General features: G+C 37.5%; 1 protein-coding gene across 1 annotated transcript in view; it reads right to left on the bottom strand.

The window, feature by feature from the left end:
- Positions 1-4: 4 nt before the first annotated feature.
- ZC3H12B (zinc finger CCCH-type containing 12B) overlaps positions 5-13,406 on the bottom strand; it is a 28,967-nt gene continuing 15,565 nt past the window's right edge. Inside the window, 7 exon segments of the mRNA XM_032702240.1 lie at positions 5-5,066; positions 5,069-5,160; positions 5,162-6,017; positions 6,557-6,663; positions 6,751-6,985; positions 7,689-7,828; positions 10,608-11,379. Of these exon segments, the coding sequence (XP_032558131.1) occupies positions 4,600-5,066; positions 5,069-5,160; positions 5,162-6,017; positions 6,557-6,663; positions 6,751-6,985; positions 7,689-7,828; positions 10,608-11,218 (2,508 nt within the window). The 5' untranslated portion in view covers positions 11,219-11,379 and the 3' untranslated portion in view covers positions 5-4,599.

Here is a 13,406-nt window from a genome sequence, read left to right on the forward strand (position 1 = left end):
AATAATCCAATGGCTCTCAGTTTTATTAAATAAGGAAATTTTTATATATTTATAGATATATAAACTATAACATCTCATATTATTAAATAATTGTGCAAAACGTTTACACAGAGCAGGGGGGAACAGGTGATAGCCTCTACTTCTTTTAGATTCTTGCAGTTCTTTTAATACATTTACAAACTTTAAATACCACAGACCAAAATCATCGATGTTGTAAAATGGCTCTTCAAAGGCTAACCAGACACTGGCATGAGAATAATTTAAGTGATGGTACACTTGTCTTTTTCCACTTGAAAAATTGCAGGAAATACAGTCAATGAGGGCTCTGTCACACCTGTCAACAGGCTGTGGGTACATAAGGGGAGTATTAAAGCTGAACACTCGCCATAGAAGTAACCGTGACAGATCTAAAGATCTGACCATTAGGAGTCCTGGAATACTAATGCTTCAGGTAAACTTCTGGCAAATCAAGATCAAGGAACATTTCAACTCCGGAGCAAAGCTTCGCAGAAATGATGCATGTTCCTTCTCCTTAGCATGGAGTTTTAAAAATTACAATAATCAGGTGTTCCTGTTTGTGGTTTGCTGTACATCACAGGTATGCTCACATGACACCAAGTATTTTATAACTTTATAATTTGGACAAATTCTTTATATGTTCTGACTTTATCATTAAGAATTTCAAAATGCCAAAATGCATAATTTGAGACAAACTGGCATTAAAAGTAGGTAGGGGGGAAACTCACATAGAGGTTTTGGTTTTATTTGTTTTTTTTTTCAATGAGGTTCCTTCCTTGTTCTGAGCAACCATACTCCACACCTATTTTTACGTTTAAAGCATTTTTTACAAAAGCTAAACAGACTCATGCTAGTAAATAAATTACATGCAGCAGCAACTAGTGCAGTGTACACTTATTACTACAGAGATTTAAGAATACCACATACTGGTTTAACATCCATTTTCACTCATTTTGTCATTAAGACTTACATTATATTTGGGTCAACCAAAAAAACCCAAAGAGATTTATAAAATTTTACAACAATTAAACAGTAATATTTAATTCTACAAATGAATAAAGCCAACTACTGCGGCTCAATATGACAACAACAGACTAACAGCAGTGAAATCATCTACAATTTACTATACTACAGACATGTATTTCTTACAAAAAACATTAAATAACTTAGACTGACATCCCATAAAGCATTTGTTTTTTGATTTATGAATTTAAAGTTACACACTTTTAAGTGACAAATTATGTGAAAGTAATATAGCTAAAGATGGAAGATAAGTAAATCAGAACTCCCAGAGAATGCTCTGGCCCCAGTAAAGCACTAAAATCTACTGCTTAACTCTTGTTGACTGCAGTAGTCCATGATTTACCTTCACACTTTGTTCCCCCCTCATCTAGAATTGTATTTTCATGGATTTTATTAAAATATAGTTTCTAGAACTGTTCTCTTACAGTTTTAAGAACATTTAAATACCATGCTCTCAAAAAGAGCATTTATATGAAGTCATATTTACAATATAGACAGTTAAGATCAGGTGTTAATAAGATCAACTCTTCCATGTAAGAAGAAATCTAAGCTTATGCGCTAAAGATTAGTGAATGTGTCAGTGTTTTGAATTGTCTTGTAAACATATCTGAAAACAGACGTGGATGACTGAATTATCACTTAAAGTAATTGATCAGGAAGGACTACATCACACAGAAAAGTTTCATTACCTCTAAGGAGGACTAAATAAGCACAAAATTTGCAGGTTATTTCCACAAGGCTCCATTGCCCATTCTGTAACTATGCATGGTGGATGCTAAACAGCTTCCTAGAAAAAGACAATTTGCCTTTGAAGTGCCTTAGAGAAATAGTTTGCTGGGTTTGTATTAGCATAGCATTCTCATTTTAAAAAAGGAATTATTCTATCATTAAAACAAAGGTTAGTGAAAATTTAAATGACCGGACAAATCCTACAAAAGTGGGGATCTCCATAAGCCACCCAACACTTCATAGAGAAATCTCTGCTTGGTTTTCCACATTAGAAAACATCAAAAACACCTACTAAACCTCTCTTAAAATAGCTTATCTTTATAAGTGGAGAAAAACGGAACAAACATTTTTCTGCATACAAATATCTAATTCCATGCAAGATGGAAAACATGAGCGCACAATAAACTTCATATCATACCTAAATAATTTATAAATTAATGTTAGAATAAAGTAAGGTCTATAGCAATTACTGATACATTTTAAACACATGCAGATGAGCTAACAGCAACATTTTTACATAAAGTTTAGTGCAAGAATGTATCTGCTTAATAAATAGACTGAAGATACCTATGTAATGCTTTGAGATGTACACACAATATCTGTGCACATAAAACCTGGTTGTGAAAAGTTGTCCTTGTTTGTCTATAAACTACAAGTGCCCATTTTAAATAAAAAAAATTCCATAATTACTCATGGGCTACTTCCCTGTGACACATGGTGTCACAAATATTGTGGTGAAAATGTAATACTGAAGTTAATCTAGAGATTATTTTTTATACACAGTTTTTATACAATCAAGAAAAAGAGATACAATTTGTATCAACAAACAAAAGGTCATTTCTGGCTATTTGAGGCATTGCTCTCAGCTGCTTATACCATGCAAGAGAAGAGAATAAGAATTATTTGCAAATAAAAAATATGAAATGTTTTTGAAAACTGGTCAAGAGTTAAATCTGTTTTCCCCAACTATCATAAGTGTCTGAAGATTTCTTTTTTCCCCATTAACAGAGAGAATAACCAACTAATTAAAACTTCAGTTATTTTTAAATACCAAGGGTAAATACAGAGTCACCTTCAAGTCACCTCATTTCAAATACATAATGACATGGTCATTTTATACATCATCTGTACCAACACAAGAATATTTATCCTGTGTGCAATGATACAGTTATCAAATGTCAGTAAATTAACTGTAGTTGCACCCATAATTGTGGTTTGTTGTTGGTTCATTTGTGGGGTTTTTTTTATATGACAGGAACATATTTTGCACATGCTAAAGAGCCCATGAGATATTTTGAATCAAACCAACCACTACAGTAACACAAGTGGAGGAAATGATGTAACTTTGTTTCTCAGACAAACAGATAACTAGAAAGCAGCATGCAAGCCATTATCAAAACACCAGAAACAACCCTGACTGCAGCCTCACGTTCTGTGTGTTTCACAGTAAGAAACATTTAGGCAGTGTCACACCTTCTCATGAAGAAACAAAAGGCCATAAACCAGGCCTTCTCAACTTTCATGAAAAAAAACTACAGTAGAAGTCAACAAGTCCTAGCTCGAGACATGTCGAGTTAGCCATGGTTCAAAATGTTGAAATATACAGTGGATTCAAAAAAGGGCGTCCAGTCAGTGCAGCTTAAAAAAACCAATAAACGCCTCTTTTGGAGACATTTAGCTACAAAGGTTTCCACCCTGAGCAAGATACCAGTTGCGCAAACAATTGCCACACAAAATTATCTCACCTGTTGAAACAGGAACTCTAAAAGCCTTCGCGAGGCAAATGCACACCTTTGCGTGGATCTGAAGAGCAAGAACCAGGACAGCTTTGCCACAAATCCAAACTGGAGCATCTCTTTTCAAGAAGCAGCCTTCCCCCTCCACCCTTTCTCAAGTTGATCTTGTACAGCCCTCTTGAATGTCAGGCTCACTCAAACACCATCCTTGCTCCCAGAGAAAGGGCTGTAGGTAGTGATGAACTTCCATGTTAATGTGCCATTTTCACTGCTTCAGGTCGAGTAATCCAGTTTACATAAAACTGGCACTTTACTTTCAGCTTGTCTGGTCACTTGGGCCAGCAGCTGCTCACTCCACATTTGAGAGGCAATTCTGAAGAGAGAAGCTACAGTTAAACTTTCAGTTTATTGAATGGCACTCGTGCCTTTACACTGTATGTTTTGGTCCTAATTTAAAAAAGTATTTATTTGGATTCTTTTGGATTGCATCAACATATTGGATGATGTACTAGATATTCAAACTCTTGAGAAACAGGTCTGCAATGTAAGTACCAACAACCATATTGACATTCAAAAACTGAAATCAGTTTTTCCTTTTATAAATTATTTTAATTTTTATCAAATTTACTTTTTCTTCAGTATTTAAGATGCCAGTAGGAAGTGTCCAGTGACAAAGCTGAAACCCTAAAAGTCATCTGGGTGTGTATAGAGCATACTTTTAGAGGCCGATTAGGTATTTATAAGCAAATTGAAAGTGTACACTAATACATGCAGTATAATGGCTAACATTAATTTTGTAGTAACAGCTTTGAGACACTGAATGTGACATAGTTCTTAATGAGCTATCCATGCAGCAAGGTATGCATTTCCTATAAAATACTATTAAAAATCCCTATATTTAAAATCTTAAAATTTGCAATACAATCAACTTTATTTATATAGTGCCTCAGCATATAATATGATTGCTACTGTGTACAGGATTTTATACCACCTTAGTAGAAAATATTTACAATAGATTGGCCCTTTCATGTAAGTTTTCCTCTGGGTCCTATGTGCTGTACAGTTTCATTTATCCAAAAGAGGCTGTAGTGCTTTAACGCCCTGTTCTTAATTTAGCAACAATCACAGCTGCCAGCTGTTGTGCATCTGTCATGTGGGGATTTTTTTCCATCACAGAAAGGACAATGCTTGGAGGGAAAATATTGCAGAGGTTCTTGTATGTTTGATACTGATGTTCTGGGATGATATGAGGTTCCCGTGGCTCACTACATATCCCAATCCAGGGATTCCTCCAGAGTTGCTCCATCTTCTCGGGCATGCTTCTTACCATGACAGGTTCATAACAGGGCTGCATGAGACTGTTACTCAGTGGATAGGAGTGGTAAGTGTAGGAGTCTGATGCACACGGCAGTGGATCCCAGCTGGCGTGCTGCTCTCGGCACAGGGGTGGCCGTCTCTGCCGTGTGGGGTTACTTTCATAAAGCCGCGAGTCGGAAATACTGTCCATTCTTGTCATGACCAACGGCACGGCTTGTTGTGCAGTAGACGGATGAACATTTGAGGCACAGGGTATTCTCCTGGACAACTGGACCGTGCTCCAACAACTGGATGCTGGGCATGTAGGCCTAAGTGGGAAACTGACTGTTGGCGAGGGTTGCTTAGGCTCTTCAGTTCCGTAACTCTGAACTCTATTTAAGGCTTCATGGTAACCATGGGGAAAAGGCTGAAGACGATTTTGCGATGGCAGTCTGTGGCTCTTCACATTGTCTTCTGGACTGGCATCTGCTACACCCAGATACAAGTCATTGTAAGAGGAATAAGAATCATTACTTGTATGGCTTAAGCAATTGTCAGGACAGGGGCTTGAGTTTCTAGAATACATCCCCTGGTCCGTATCAGCCCCGTAATAATCTGAGTTACGGATACTACTTATGCTCAAGTTGGAGAAATCACTGAGTAAGGAATAATAGCCATGGTCCCCCAATGACTCATATTTGGGATACTGGTCAGTATAGCTAACTGAGGTGCCATGGCTATTGGTGACTAGTATAGGAGGATATTGCACACTGGACATATGTTCCAGTGAGGATTTCTGATGCATGAACTGTGAGGAACCTGGCACTGGACTGCTTGCAGAACGAGTGTTTAATGCACCAGCTGCATGGCTTTTTGGCGGAGGGAGCGTTGGTACACTTAGTGCAGAAACCAGAGACGGGACAGAGCTGGCCTCGGACTTCCGGGCTACTGATAACTTTTCCTCAGGCTCCACAGCTACTGACCTAATGCTTGGATCTGACTGACGTTTTGGGGCAATGCGTTTCACTTCAGAACTGATTTCTCCTTTGGAGCTGGATGGCCCTGTGCCACATTTGGCCAAGGCTCCCTCACTCATAGTTTTCACAGCAGATAATTTGGCACTTATTCGAAGCTCATCCGCTACTGACCTTTGAGGCTGGTTTGCACGTTCTGGGTGATAATATTTACATTTGTGCCCATAGGTGCACTTTTTACCTGGAAGAAAAGTGTTTTCGGGTTAAATAAATCAAAAACTCATCAATACCACCAGTTGCTATCTTTTTTCTTTATATCTTTCACCACTTCTCAATAGTAATATTTCTATATTAACCCCCTAAGGAATAATTACGTATTTGGTCTATACAGGCAATCAGAGACTCTGCTGCCTGTATCAGTGTCTATCACTGCATCAAAGGCCAGACATACCATGTTTCTTCCTACTGCCTCATGATTTCAATACTGACAACATACTCAGTGCTACATAAAACAAACCAGCTTTAACAGAGTTTGTATAATTATTAATCTCTTTCCTTGACTACAAACCCGAATAAAATAGCAAAAGGTGTGTTATCCACACATCTTAATTCTCTGCTACATTGTTTTTATAAATGCTTATGAAGGGTAGAAAAATGGACATAGTGCTTGGATGGCAACCTGAAAAATGGTGCATTTCTTTGTTCCACTAATGACAAGATGTTAATTGCTTGCTTCACCTACCTTTAAATGCATTAAATCAATCTGACTTGGGCACTTACCGTAAGGACACGGTTGTTTCTTATGTTCAGGAATAACTGGCCTTTTTCTTAAGAAATTTTCAAGGCTTGGACCATGGCGTCCTAAAGGATCATCAGGAGGCATAAATCTAAAGAAAAAGAAAGGAAACTTCATCAGTTTTTCCCCGAGGATGCGGAATTAGCAAATTCCCTTACTTTTGAAGAAAAACCCATACTTGTCATTCACAAAAGAATACATTAGCAGCCGCTCTTCTATGAACTTCTTCCATTCTGGTTTTTCATTTTGAAGATCCCGATAGTTATCATTTGATACAATGATGCCATCTGAGTCGAAAGCAAGTTTCACTATGAATCGATCATCATAGCAAACTACTCTTCTTCCCTGAACTCTTCGAGATGGAGTGAAAACAAGAATTTTTTCTTTCTCCAATTTACGTAAGATTTCTTGATCTGTAAAATAATTTTAGTTGAGCGGCTATTAAAAAGGTTTTAAAATAAAGAAATGCAGCCTTTGAAATATGAAAATTCTTGCCCTCTTTTCTGACAAAGTATTTTGCAATTATATACAGTCCCCATTATCATTAAAAAATACCTAGAAGCAGAGTGCCATTTTATTTCTGAGGTTTCAGAGAACTGAGTAAATACTCAATATTTAAACTTCATAACCACTCTACAGCTACGTACCTTTACTAAGTCTTCGGAAGGTGTCAAGAACTCGCTTGTTACTGTATTACAACAGCCTTCTTGTTAGCCTAGAGCAAAATGTAAGTACTTTGTATGGGTCAAAACACATGCTGCCTCTTCAGGTGTTCAAGATACCCTACTAACTGAGGCCCTGGCCTGTTACTACTTATTTCAGACTCACCCAGCAAATAAGACTCAGTTCTTATATGCTTAAAAATGTTTGCTAATGGGAAAATTTTGACTATTGCTTCTCAAAAGTGTTCATACGATCCAGTAATGTTCCAAACCCCACAGCATTGTTTACACAGAAATGCTTGTTTCTTCATCTGTGAAACTGTAGTGTTTTCAAACAAACGGTTGAGTGCAACATCATGCAATGTCACATCCACAGCCCTGTACATGGGACCCATTAGAAAGATGACATTATTTTTTTCTTTTAAACCAAGGGGTCAAAGAAAATCCACATTACCTGTAATTGGTGCATCAGGTCGAGACTGTTCTTTTCTCCATGCAGGTACAAACACAGTAATATCTTTATGTCCTTTTTCCAGAAACCAATCAACAGCTAGTTGAATTCCCCGGCAGGAAAATCCTTCTTTATTCCCATGGCTGAAGAACATGCAAGTTTTAGAAACAGCAAGGACAAACGTTACATTTGGTTTTGGTTTTTGTTGTGGTGGTTTTGATTGTTTTCTTTCTTCTAAAGCTGCCATGGTCAAAGGATATAAGGAAAACAAAGTCTGTAAAGTTTTATTAGACCTGCTTACATAATTGGAAGAAGACAATCGTACAGAGCTATTCAGCCATCAGATTACAGCAACCCTGCTACTTAAAAACTATAGAAATGGTAAAATTTCACGATCCCCAAAGCAAAAACAAATACGCATGAAGTTTTTCTGGTTTTTTCATTTTATTAGCTAAGCTAATGAAAAATATCACTTTCCCTGATAAAATGGGCTTACCTTAAGTAACACCATAAAACGTTACCACAGAAAAGGAATGAACAGTACTAGCTGTCATGGGTGGTAAGTGCTTTTAAACATCTATATTAATAAAATCTGTTTCTCTGATAAGAAACGTTCTACATTTTTTATTAGGACTTTTTATAGGAGAGAAATAATCGTGTCAAAGTTAAGTCCCATCCTCATGAAAAATTTGCTTTCTGAAACACACAAGAGTTTCTAAAATAGCACACAATTCAGATAAAGGAGTTTAATTTTTAAAAAAAGGCCTAAGAAGTTTCTGAAAGGGAAAAAAGAAATTCTTAAGAGGTTTGATAGAAACCAAGAAGAATCTTAATTAACCATCTTACTCAATCTCTATTTGTATCATCAATAATTACACTATTTTTAAGCATGAGAAGTGTATAAACCTTGCACTTCTCAGATATTCTCAGTCTGCAGAGCAGATTTTGCATAATTAAGAGGCTTCCATCATATTAAAATTGTCTTTAGCATTATTCTATGGATTGTCGTTCAAAATTTCACTTCAAAGTTGCTGCTGTTATTGTTACTATTGTAGAATGACAGAGATGTCATTCTCTGTCTCTCTTGCTATGCTCCTTTGCTTTTCCTGGGCTCAGGACCTTACATAAAGTAACCCTGAGGCAGACCAAAGTCAGACAGAACTAATATCCTCTGTATAACTATGAATCACCAGCATAGCCTAAATCCTCACAACTTAAATACTGAATACAGAAGCTGCAAAGTGGCTAAAAGCATTTTTCTTTAAATTTTTACACATTTAGATTTTACAGAATTTAACACCCTTTTAAATTTTCAGATGCATATGCATTTTGTTATGAGTTGGACTTGATGATGCTTATGGGTCCCTTACAACTTGAGATACTCTATAATTCTATAAATACAGCATCAGATTTGAGCTATGCAGTAGTAAGAGTACACACACTTTTCTCCAGTTGCTGCCACATTATGCTCAGGAGTAACTCAAGCAATACAGAGACTGCAAATTCAACAGGCACAGGAAAAAAAAATAAAAAAAAATGTTAAATCCAGTTTTGATGATGTTGCTTTATAGAAACATCTTTTGGATTGATATGACCACCCCTTGGCACTGGAAAATCCTGTATATAAAATACATTTATAGGATTTGAAGGGTTTATGTATTTCAAAAGTCAGAGTACTCAATACACCTATAAAAACCTGAATTTTCGTGATACAGCGAAAAAATAATAATTCATATTACAAATTCTTCTAAAGCAGAAGGCTGATACCAAAGAAATCTATTGTACGAATGGTACCTGAAGAAATCTTCGTATCACTGATCACTAAACAGTCTTTAAATAACTCCCTCATAAAAAATTCTACTTTCTCAATAATAAACAAGTCATTGGATAGCTGAACTCTGTACTCTGCAGACATGTTCAAAACTGGCATGGGACAGGTATCTCTTGGTTTAGTGTTGACCTCACAGCCAAGTGTACATAGAATCATAAAATATCCTGATTCGGAAGGGACCCAAAAGGGTCCCAAACCCTCCTGGAGCTCTGGCAGCCTTGGGGCCGTGCCCACTGCCCTGGGGAGCCTGGGCAGTGCCCAACCACCCTCTGGGTGAGGAACTTTTTCCTGATAACCAGCCTAAACCTCCCCTGACTCAGCTCCAGCTGTTTCCTTGAGTCCTGTCACTGGTCACGAGAGCCCCTCAGGAGGATGCCGAAGACCCCAATGAGGTCTGACCCTCAGTTTCCTCTTTTCCAGGCTGAACAGACCAAGTGCCCTCAGCTGCTCCTCACACAGCTTCTCCTCCAAACCCTCACCATCCTCGTGGCCTCCTCTGGACACTCTCTAATAGCTTCATGTCTTTTTTATATTGTGCTGCCCAAAACTGCACACAGGACTCAAGGTGGGGCAAGCACCACAGCTGTGCTAGAGCAGGTTTAGCTCATGCGTTATCCCTGTACCGACACAGTTAAATTTCTTGGAATCCTGAGCAGGCTCGATCAGCTAGAGCCCACATACTGTGAAGTTCACTGAATATCATCAGCATACAGAGCATGTAATTTTAAAAAGAACCAAGGTTTCCTCCCCTGTTTAGTTACTTTTTTTAATGTCCAGAAGCAATTTTCAACATTGTTCAAAGAACTTCAAAAAATTAAACCATCCACAAAAAGCACACTACATGTAGATTTCTGGAACAAAAGACCTGAGGAGAGAACTTGGGTTTAAAAGGAGGGGAGGGGAACTGGAATACGGATTACATAATTACATAATTAGCATAATTAAAATCCTAGACTAAAGAGCCCATAAAATAGATGTATTTTCAGTGTAACAGTATACACGACTTAAAATTACTTTGCCATCAACATTGATTTTTCTTATAAACATTTTAGTGATTTATTTATTTCAAACATTGTGACAGGCAGACCCACCTCATGGCGACATTGCTTCCATCAATGACAATTGGCCTCAAGTTATCGCTGTTATCCACAACTTCATCTTCCAGTGACAATTCAGGGCTTGCAATTTCCTTTGGGCAAGGGCCTCTTGGCACCAGAGTACTGGTGGTACTGCTGGCAGTGCTTTGTCCCTCTGACTCACTTTTGTTGCCAAGTCTCACAAGCTCTGCTAGAACATCATTGATGAGTGCATCTGCTCCCAATTTATTCAGTACAGCCTGGATCTGATCTCCTGCATACCCAAGCTTTAAAGCAAAATCCATTTTAGCTTGGTATTCCTTGTCCAAATTTGTTTTGCATTCATCTACCTTCAAGTCTTGCGTGATACTGCTCTGTGAAAAGCTTGGGCGATCCAAACAAGGGGACCGGCAGAGTGGCCTATGTGGTTTGGTGGAAACCTCCTTTTCTCTCCACTGAGTAGTGCTACAGCTGCTTCTGAAGTATGGTTGTTCAGGCTCACTTTCTGAGCTCGTCCATTCCTCAGATTCAGCACTGCATTCCCCTGCATCTTGTTCCACATTTCTGTCTTCTCTGGAGTGCCTCTTCTCCATTTTCAGCTTCCTTACCATAGACCAGGCCGTCATCACGTTCAGCTTCCAGCCAGAGAGCTCAATTCTCTTTCATTTCCAAAGCCACCTGGAATTCATATTCAATAGCATCATGGCCAGTTAAAAGTTTACACGAGGCTGGAGTCAATTTGCCTTGCTTACTGTGTTCTGGCATAAACAACACCAACATGAAGTTCCTTAAAAAAAGGGAGTAAAGTTAAAAATTAGGTTTCAAGCAATTCTGCAAAATACTCAACTACAATGATTTAGTTTACAAGTCAGTAGAAGTCCCTAGTCATTCACATTTCTATGTAAAACTGATCATAATATAGCCTATAATTACATTGTCTCTGTAATCACAAATTAAATTCTCCCCCCCCAATTACTCTACCTACCAAAAAAAAAAGAAAAAGACAGTTCTCACACAATAAAATTACAGCGGGAATGAATGGATTATCTCAGTAATATTTAAGGATAATAAAACAGAAAAGGTGACCCACCATTTTCACTAGAAAGCTGTCTTCTACTGCAGAAACTGCCTGTCTACATTAGCAACAACTGTCCAGCATTCCAGTGTGCATGAAATTTAACACAAACCCTTTCAGCCTCTTTTAGAAAGGGTTTGCTATCAGAACCAACAAGTTAAACTGGCTGCTAGACATGTAAAGGTCAGTAACAAGATGCAAAAATATCCTACAAGATGATCATCTTGTGCTGTGTTTACTGTACCTATTGTACTGAAAACTCCCAAATCAAGGATGGATATTACTGCATTTTGTCAGAAAGTCAGGATACAAACTTGTAATTCTTGTCTTATACCAGAAGAATATTTGTTCAAGGAATTCTAGGGAGAGTTCTGACTAACTAGAAGATTCAAGTTAACCTGCGAAGGGCTTAACTAACATCATGGAGATTTTGAAAAAGTTTTTAAAAGCAATTGCACATACAGCAGTATATATTTTACATAAAAACTAAGACCTATATAAAAATGCAGGTAATCAGAGAAAACTGATTATCAAAGTAACTGGCTAGGGGCCTACTTTCAGAAAGCTGCAAGTTCCTCTCCTCTGCAGAACAGCAGATTGAGAATGCAAGATCCAATGTGAATAATGAAAAATAACAATAGTTTTGAAGAAACCATTTATTTTAAATCCACTTTTTAATTTTGATAAGTCTTGCTTTTTGCAGCATGGCCAGTTATCTTTGTGCTGGCAAAATGCTGCAGATATAAGGTGTGGGTGCATGAAAAGCTCTTTCCCAGGATTTCTATAAGAATTTTTATGACTCTCAAAAGAGGCACAATTTTGGCACTGGAGCAAAGATTTGTCAAAGATGTAGTTTCTTACTAAGTTCCTCATGCGCCCAAAAGCAGCAAGCAAACAAATAAATACATAAATAAATAAATGTCTAGTTCATGGTCTTAGGGGGAATTGTTGGTCACTACTGTAACTAACAATAAATTTATCTCTCTTTCATGCACCTTTCTAATCTGCTCTCAATATCTCTCACATCCCTTCAGACTATGAGCAAGCATTAAAAGAAGACGATTTTTTCCTCAAAAGAGCATGAGCACTTAGCCAAGCACATGAATTATTTATATGCAGAAATTATCAAACATACCTGTATTTTCAAAAATCGGATTCCTATTTCCACAAGAGACCACAGTGGCTCTTATTTAATTACTGTGGTTGACCAAAACAGCAAATAATAGAATAAATACTCCCTTAATGTACAGCAGTGTAACTCCTTTGATGTACAGTAATGCCAAAACTAGGGACTAAATGTAAGTATTGGGAGTCTGCCCTGGTGGCAAAGTTGCATCTAGTGTAGCTACAAGAAGAGCATCTCTGTCATTGTTAATTTTGTTTTTCTTTCTAAAAATAGAATTTTAAATTTGTCCACAGAGCAACGTTCAGTAGATACCAAAATCAAAAGAATAATAACAGAAATATTGACATGCAGGAATATATCAATTTAGTGATATAGAGCAAATATAATAAACATAAACCCAAAATTTTATGTAGTAAAAGTATCTTCTGAAAAACAGTACAGACATTTTACAAAGCATTATAAGTGACAAAGGAAAAATGAAAGAATCACCAGTGTGCACGTGTATGTATGGCCAGTCTTCGCGAACGAAGATTTGGGAAGGGTCTTTGCCCTTCGAGCCTGCGCAGTGGATTTTTTAGGTGAGACACAGTGTGCGCTGAGCTGAGCCCACCCT

Source organism: Chiroxiphia lanceolata, chromosome 14, assembly GCF_009829145.1.
Source record: "Chiroxiphia lanceolata isolate bChiLan1 chromosome 14, bChiLan1.pri, whole genome shotgun sequence".
NCBI classification, from domain to species: Eukaryota; Metazoa; Chordata; class Aves; order Passeriformes; family Pipridae; genus Chiroxiphia; species Chiroxiphia lanceolata.